The sequence below is a fragment of the Buteo buteo genome, chromosome 12 (assembly GCF_964188355.1).
Source record: "Buteo buteo chromosome 12, bButBut1.hap1.1, whole genome shotgun sequence".
Lineage (NCBI taxonomy): Eukaryota > Metazoa > Chordata > Aves > Accipitriformes > Accipitridae > Buteo > Buteo buteo.
In genome coordinates, this window is record NC_134182.1 from 42,852,786 (window position 1) to 42,861,270 (window position 8,485).

Consider the following 8,485-nt stretch of genomic DNA (forward strand, 5'->3'; position numbering starts at 1 on the left):
TGAAGGGTTTGCAGCTGGGGGTGGGATACTCTTGTGTGCTGGTGAGTTCAAAATGCTGCAGTTTGCTAATGCATAAATACTGCAGGATTTCCCAGTTGCTTTCCATGCTCCAGGGCAGATGGGAACATATTCAGGCTGTTAGAGGCGTTCAGAGGATCTTTAGGCCATGAAAGAGGGGGGATGTTGTCTCAAGTAGCAATTTCTTGCACAGCTGCACAGGTTTGCAGCAGGAGTGGATCTGCTGGTTATGCTGTTCAGTGGCAGATGAACTGGAGTGGGAGGGACTCAAGCAGCCTTTGGACACACTTCTGCACAGTTGGGTCTTAAGTTTTGTGGGGAAGCATCGAGTTTTTTTCCAGCTTTGCCTTCTCAGTCTAATTTAGGCTGGAAACATTTTTGCTCTATATTAATTTTTTTAAATGTATTTCAATCAGAGGAGCTGATTTGTGCTAGATTTGGCCCATGGTGCCTGTGAACATCTTGCGCAACAGTGACCGATGCAAGTACGCAGAGTGCAGTTCAGCTTGGTTATTTAGGCCTGTGTGCAACGCTTTTGAAAACAGTGCAAGGAGGAGAGGACAAATTTGCTTTCACATGCACACAACTGTCCTTTGTTATTCTAAAATGTGGTTCTGGCAAACAGCAGCCACGCTCTTGTTCAGATGGCAGGAAAAGTGAGGATATTCCAGGGCTGACATGGAACAGTGCCCAAGCAGGAGCATACTGTCCTGGTTTAGGAGTAAGCATTTGACTTGAGGGTGGGATTAGGTGTCATGGTGATGCTGGGTTTAGAGGCATGAGATCTCTTCCAGTCCTGCATCTCCCCTGCACAGCCTGATCCAAAGCTTGCTGAAGCAACTGGAAAGATTTCCCCCTTACTGCAATGTCTTGCATCAGACCCTAAGCATCTGTGCTGCCACTGGGTGCCTGTGCAAATTAGCGTTATGAGTCAGGCAGAAAACTCATCCACTGTCTTCAGTAGATTTACCTCTGCAATGCTGCTGTAATTAATATTTCCTCCTGTTTGCAACAGGCTGCCCTTTGCTAAAGAATGAGCTTTGTCTGCATGTCTTTTATCATGTGCCCTTGATCTGGAGGCACAACTGCCTGTGCAGTTTCCTAGCCCAGGCCAGCTGAAATGGTTTGGGTTAGCTACAACATTAGAAGTTGTATTTTGGTGTGGTCATTTGTTGTATTTTAGGTGGGTGGTTTTTTTCCCACATTCTAGGTCATATTGACTGAATTGGGATAAGGACTGATTTATAACTTAAATGGACCATGTGCCAGGGGTTTTCCATACTCTCCAGAGAACTGGTGTTGCTGGACTTCACGTAGCTGAGCATGATGGGGGACTGATAGGCAGGCTGTGCGCTCCGTGCTTTGGTGCCCCGAGGAAAATGGGGACCCTGGTAAACCTGCTGTCAACAGATTGCAAGTGCTTTGGGGGTGGTGGCAGGTCCTGTGTAGGTGTGTGGACAGCCTTGGGCACAACCGTGCCACCCACCTCTCTCTCATGGCATTATCGCAAGTCTGTTAAAGCTTTGGTGCCTAGAGGTGTGTGACTGAGCATCTTGGGTTGTATTTAAAAATAGCAAAGCTTGATCTTTCACTCCAAAAAGATGCGAGCAGAGGGAGGCATATGAAGGCTCCCAAACTTACTGCCTTTGAAATCTTGTAGTTGTATAAGCCAGCCTTAACTATTGCCTTGTATCACACCAGCCTCCTTCACTTCCTTGCCAAGATCTGTGTTCTCAAAGCTCAAAGCACTTTGCAAGAGAGTATCAGTCCTGAACAGCACCCGTGTGAACACTGCATGTGCAAAATGCTGGTAATTGTCACAGCTAAATAGTCTGGGTGAATCCTGGTTGTTTCTGGGATAGTAACTACCAGATAGTGATGATCTCTGACCTGTGACCAGGGACCAAGTGGGATCTGGGTTTATTCAGGCTGGCTTGGTCCTTGATATCTTCAGGAATTCATAATCCGCTGGGTTTATAGCAGTGGGAGCTTTAGGCCTCTGCAAGTCAGACCCCTCGGCTCTTCCTAGCTGTGTCCTCAGCCTGTCTGTGACAATGGTCACTGTAAGCAATGTTCCCCACTGGGCCAAGAGGCATTTCTTGTCATCCCAGCCCCACAGTGTTAACACCAAGCTACCACTCCTCTGTGTTTCATACTGGTTTTGTAGTTTTCTAATCTAATCATATGGAAGGCGATGGTTTTTCTCCACTCCTGGGAGCTTGCCATAGACATTTCAGCAGGTTTTTGGGTCAGGGTTTTTTTTGGCTAGCTGTTCTCATCTGCATGGGACTGGTGGGTTATACAAAACGAGGTGCAGGACTATCCAGCCAGGCTCTTGACAAAACCATCACAAGGTCTAAAGGTCCAACCTTCACGTGCTGTCTGTATAAGACGCATCGTCACCATGCTAGCATGCAGGCTAGAAATTCAAGTCAAAGCAACGTAGGCTTAAGCCATCAAAACTGTCATTGAACAAGGAAAGGGGGAGCAGGGGGGAGTCATGAACTTGGTGTTGTTTCTTGGGCTGCAGAAGCCAAGAAGGGAAGAAACCATCCAAGAAAAGACAAACTGGCATCTCTAAAGCAGAACGCTCTGATTTTGGCATTTGCTTTAAAAATCAAGACATCTTTGGAGACTTTTATTGTTTAAAACCTAAAAACAAGGCAAGAACTGCAGTGCAAAATGCAACCAGCAAGTAATCTGTGACTGTCTGTCACTTATCTAGGGGGGTTTTTTATGCCTTAATCAGTGCAAAACACTCAAATCTGGGGCTGCCAGCCTGTGCTGCACAGAGCAGATGGGACCTGACTGATGCTCGTTGCTGCCACGGAGGGCCCTCAGGTGTGGGCAGAGAAGGTGGCAGCCCAGGCACGTTGTTTTGGCTGCCGGCAGCTCACCCCTCTTGCTTGTTCTCCTCGAGGCTCTCGGACAGCTGCATGGAAGGCGAGTTGCTCACACAACGGCGAAGCGGCAATGGTGTTCAATCTCTGGAGGCGGCAATGCGGTCCACCTGCAAAAAGGACAGGCAGCCATAAAAAGAACAGCCCTTTGAGCAGGGAGGTGCGGCCGTGCTTTGACACCAGCTGTGGTAAGGAGTGCTGATCTGGCACCCAGAAACGGGGGCACTGTTGTGGACAGCCGGTGGCTCAGCCCAGTCAACCACAGGAAAAGTAGCATGGGGTTTGAAAAACCCTGGAGATAAGGGTATCTGCTTTCTGTGGTGTTAATTCTGGGCTTAAACAAAGGAGGACTTTGTGCGTGCAGGATAACAATCCAGACAATGGGATTACTCACTGTAACTGAGATACTACAGGAAAAACTCAGCATGATGGGGGGGTTAATCCTTGCTCTCCAGGGACATGTGATGTAGCGTAGCTCCACTGCTTTTTCTTGCCTATCTGTTAACGACTACGGAGACTAGTGCTACCTCCTCTGCACTCTTGGGACCATGGTGGGAGCTTGCAAATAGCTGTGCAGCCCTAGGGGGGAGTCAGGTGTTTGTGAATTGGAGATGGTATTTTTGGGACACTGAGATACAGTTACTGTTGAAACATGCTGGGCAGGCTGGAAACCGGGTCATTTGCTCCAAGTCCAGCACTGAAACTGGCCTGGTCTTGGCTGCTGTTTCTCTGAGAAGCAACTTTGCAGTGCACCTCTGGTAGAGCTGTGGCTCTGAAGGGACCAAGACTCTGGGGCATGAACTCCCAAACTCATTGGGGGGAACGCAGATGTTGACAGTGTAATTAGCAGTGTCAGCTACAGGCTCTGTGCCAGGTTGGGTGCTGCTTTGAAACTACCTGGGGGTCACGCTGGACCTCTCGCTTTGGGCTTTTCTACCTGTTTCCATTCTGGGAAGCAGCATCCACCCAGGCTACGGGGTCTTAGGAGCAGCTGTAGTTCTTCCTCTATTTTTTCCAGCTATAGAATAATGGCAGATATTTCCCTTTGGAACGGGACTTTATATAGTGCTTTCCATAGTCACTGAAACAAGCAGAAAATGTCAAAGAACACAGCATTCCCAGGCTGGTGAGCCCTTGTCCCAGCTGAACGTTTCCCTGCTTGTTCCTACTGATGAGAAAAGTGTTTTCTAGCTGAAGTTTCCATGGTGTTAAAGCCCACGTCTTGCTGCAGTTCTCTTTTTTCCTATGCTAATAGCAACCACCCACATCTACTCAAGAACAGTTTTTCTCGGAGCTGTGACCAGTGTACCTCCAGTTATCCACAACCCCCTGGCTGCTGGCCTGCTACAAACCAGCTGGTTGCATCCAGCTGGTGCATTAAATTGAAGACAGCTACAAATAAATTACTTGCTTTATTGCTTTTCCATGTAGGCATTGGCCACAATGCCACTTGGACACGTGGTAACCCAAACGGGAGGGGTAAAGTGTTGAGATACAGAACGCTTCTTAGAGAGATGAGACAGATTTTAAGCTGCAATGGATTTAGGAGCAGGTTTGAGCTCTTGCTTTGTCTCACCTGCTGACCAGGAGCCATGCCTTCCTTTCAGTGGCACCTTACACTGCACAAAGTGGCATCTAGTGACTGAACAACAACCTTCAAATCTAGATTAGGAGGGGAAAGGACAGGTGTCCTTTTCTGGATCCAGCAGTGCCGGGAGGAGAGACGATTGCCCCCAGGCCTCTGCCTCCTTTCCCCTTCAGGGGGTACAGTCCTCCAGCCTCACCAAGGTGAGACGCAGCCTGCAGGCACTCCCTAAACCCATTCCTGCCCTCTCTCAGCTAGGCTAGCAAAGCCCAGGATGAAGCTTGGGACTGTGACAAGCCCTTGTTCCTGGCTGGCAGTGCCTGGAGGGGGATGAGGGGCAGATGGCTTCAGTCCCTGCTGATCCCTACCCCAACTCTTGTGTCCGGCAGCAAAAATTCCTTCCTAATCCCAGCTGCTCTGCTTGCAAGCAGGTGCCTTTCTGGGTTAGCTCATGTCGGCCTCAAGACCCACTTGGCCCCTGACTTACTTGGATGCGGTCCTGCAGGGACAGTCCTCGAAGCAATTAATTCATCCTACATTTTAAGCCCTGTCATGAGCCCTTCCTAAAGGCCATCTGCCAGTTATGCTAAGGGAGGTGATGTGGCTGTTCTGTAGGCTCCAGCCCGACCTGTAGAGAGGAAGGGGATGAGGACTACCGTTTTCCTTTAGCAACAGGATCAGCGAGGGTGTAATACACATTCACCAGGTCACAGAAACCTGTGACTCCTCACGGTGTGGCTCTGTGGGAGTTTTTCCTGTGTGCGTAATTCCCAGCTTTGTGCAACTCTGAAATGTGCCCTAAATTCCAACTGGCAATGGCTGGTGGCACAGGCTGGATGTTACATTACCAGGGAGGTCGCCCTCTGAATATGAATGTCCTGTCTTAGCATGGGGCATGTGTGTCTTGAGTTTTCCCAAGGAGGACCAGTTGGGACTGTTTGGTTAGAAGATAATTTTAATTTTCAGCAGTGTTTCTGGCTGGGCTTGGAAAAGCATGTCTTCTGGAGGATAGGAGATGCTGCAAAAAATGCAAGAAGGAATGTAAATCCCTGCCACAGTTTACAGCAGAGCGGTCCAGCTGGTGACTGCAGGGGCCATTCAGTCTGTTCTGGTAGTGCTCTTGCACCGGTCTCGTGGTGGGGCTGCAGGTGCTGGAGAGGATGTTTTGTAGCTCAGGCTGGGTTTTCCCAGTGCAGGTGTGCCAGTAGCCATATGCTGATAGCCCCGAAGGGTGGTTTTGGTTATGAAACCAACTTCCAGGCACATCCTCAGGGTTTGCCAATGCGACATGAGTCATCCTGTGCAGGCAGGCAGTGTCTTGCCCAGTACTGGGTGCTAGAAGGCACCTGCTTGTGAGCTTGAGGAAGGCTTGTTCAAGTGGCAACTGGCATCAGAAGGGAGGAGAGGCAGTGTCTCCTTCCTAGCGATGACTCACTGGTGCGTGTGGTACCACCAAAGTGGAGAGAGTGCTGGCACGTGCCATCCTCTGCAGCACTCTTGTGTCCCATGCCCTGCTCTGCTGGGGATGCAGAGATCTGTCAAGGCAGAGCTGGCACATCTGCTGCCAGCCTGCACCAGCTGGGAGGTTCCCACACATCCCCTGCCCCTGGACATGTGCTCTCATCTAGCGCAGATTAATTCTGGGCAGAGACAGAAATGAGAGGAGCGGGGAGGTTTTGCCTGCATCCCGTGCAGGTTTGCTGATTGTTCTGCTTAGCAGGAGCTAAGCATCACTTCAGTACAGCCAAGGTGCGGGGTTTGTCTGTGCAGGGTAATTTGATGCTTAATAAGGTCTTTGGGTGCCCTCCTACCGCTCAGGCTGAGCTGGCTGGGCCCGCCATGCTGCCGCCTGTCCTGCACATGGTCCGAATGTATCTCCCGATGCACAGGAGCCCTTGGGAGCCTAATTGGCTCTTAGCTCTGAGCTGTGGTGGTATTGTGAGCGTCTCCAGTGCGTCTGGGCTCACCGCTGCTTTTAGGATTCTGTGTTAAAGTAATGCTGCTACTCGCTGTCCAGACACAGGCTAGCAGTTTGTTTGTTTAAACTTGTTTCCATAGGAATTTGTAAGGACCATGGGAACATATTTTATTTGACCTAAACAATAAAGAATGAGACTGAGGAGGGGGGAAGGAGTCCCATCATGTCTGATTTGTGGGTCTGATTTTCCTCTTAGGCTGGGTAACCTCTTCAGCACTGAATGGACCATCTTGGCAAGTCGGCTTGCTTTTTTTCTTCTCCTTTGTTTTTTCAGATGCCTGCGATATATTCCAATCAGCTGATAAATGCATAGAAATAGGCCAGAAATAGCCTCTTTTTAAGCACACAGGCAGCTTTTGGGTCAGCTTGCAGTAGGTCAGAAACACTGCTTTCACGCCTGAGCTGGTGCTGAAGAAGCCAGATTGTCCAGGTGTGAGCATGGGCTGTGCCTCCGATAGTAGTGAATGATCTCAGCCCTCTGCAGTCTCTCTTTCTATGCGTTTGACTGTGCCACTAAAGCAGTACCTAAGGATTTGCTTTCTCGCTGCTTTGGAAAAGGACAGTGATGGTCTCCTATCTGATAAATGAAAAGCATAAGGCCACGCAGAGCAGTGTGGGCTCCTGGCATGCTGTTAGTCCTCTGATGGGAAGTTCAGGCGGCCTCAGGGGCAACGTGGGCAGAGACTGCACAGGGAGTTGTAGCAGAGATGGGAGATGAAGCTAAGCTGTTGCAACGTGTTGCTTGTTGGACCTTCCAAGCTGTAGGAGCTGGAAACGTGGCAAGCCACAAATAGCAGCAAGGAGGTGCTGGAAGAGCAGCCCAGCAAAGACGGTGTGTGGGCAAGGGGGAAGGCAACTACTCAACAGTGGAACTGGCCAGGATGCTCCCCTGAGATGAAGTTCCATCCCCACGCAGAGTTTTTTAATGTTTCCCAGGAAGTCCTGTCAGCTGTGACTAAAGCTAAGGCCCTTAAATCCTCCTTATTAGTGCTCTGAATGCCAAGAGTGTTGCTATGGCACTGCAGGGTGATGCTGTGGGGCTGGCGAAACCACCAGGAGCTCAGGACCCACAAGCTCAACAGTTCAGGCTGTCCACTTGGTAACGGTGTGCTGCCCTGAATGCTTTGTGCTCTCTGCTGCTGGTCTGTGAACAAAGCAGGGGTAGTTCGTTCACTCTATCTTCATGCCATTGTGATGAGTGTGTCTGTCTTCTAATTTTTTCCCCCTAAGAAAGCAAATAGCTTTTACTTCTTTCTGAGCTGGTGTAAAGAATGGTCGCTTTTCTCAAACTAAGAAGTGCAGTCTGTGAGCACCAGCCTGCCCTGGGCAGCAGATCAGGCTAATGCGTAAGAATGGCTCTGCTGCTAGTCAGTGTTTCTGTGAAATGGCACCCTGGTAACCGGGAGTCAATTTCACAGGCAAAACACCCCCTCCTCGTTCTGCAGACATCCAGCAAAAATGTTGCTGTGTACCATTTTCTTTCCAAACTTGTTAAGTGTCTAAAGGGGGTCTGGGGCAGGAATTCCTCATAGCATACCTATGGACTGCTGCTTCCCTATTGAGCATCTTACAGTGACCTGAGAGCAGGCTTTTTTTGTGGGGGCAGGTGGCATTTCTCTGATCCCAGGTGCCACATGGGTGTTTTCTGTGCAAGCAGTTATTGTACAGGTCTACAGGTGTGCTCTGCAGTGGTGAAAAACAGTTTAACAGAGAGCAAGAGAAGAATGTGTTGAATAAACACTGTTCCCAGGGTGTTGGCTACACACAGTACTCCTGCAAGCACGAGTGAGCACTGTTTTAGAGCAGAGTAGGTAAATATAGGTAAATTAAAGAAATTTGCATGAATGCATATAGTCACCAGCTTGAGGCTTAGCACTGAAGCTGTGCTGAAGGCCAACATGCTGTGGGAGCGTGTGAAGGGTAAATGTCAGGAAGCAGGTTGCCCTAGAGGGGCCTCGGAGGGCTTTGGAGCAGGCAATCCATTATAATTTATTCAAACCAAAT

At 49.5% G+C, this 8,485-nt stretch overlaps 1 protein-coding gene across 1 annotated transcript in view; it reads right to left on the reverse strand.

Annotated features, from left to right (window-relative positions):
- Positions 1-2,643: 2,643 nt before the first annotated feature.
- The window catches only part of GFPT1 (glutamine--fructose-6-phosphate transaminase 1), a 49,142-nt gene continuing 43,300 nt past the window's right edge, over positions 2,644-8,485 (reverse strand). The window contains exon 19 of the mRNA XM_075043701.1: positions 2,644-3,028. Coding sequence (XP_074899802.1) covers positions 2,999-3,028 — 30 coding nt within the window. The 3' untranslated portion in view covers positions 2,644-2,998. The remainder of the gene's footprint in view (positions 3,029-8,485) is intronic.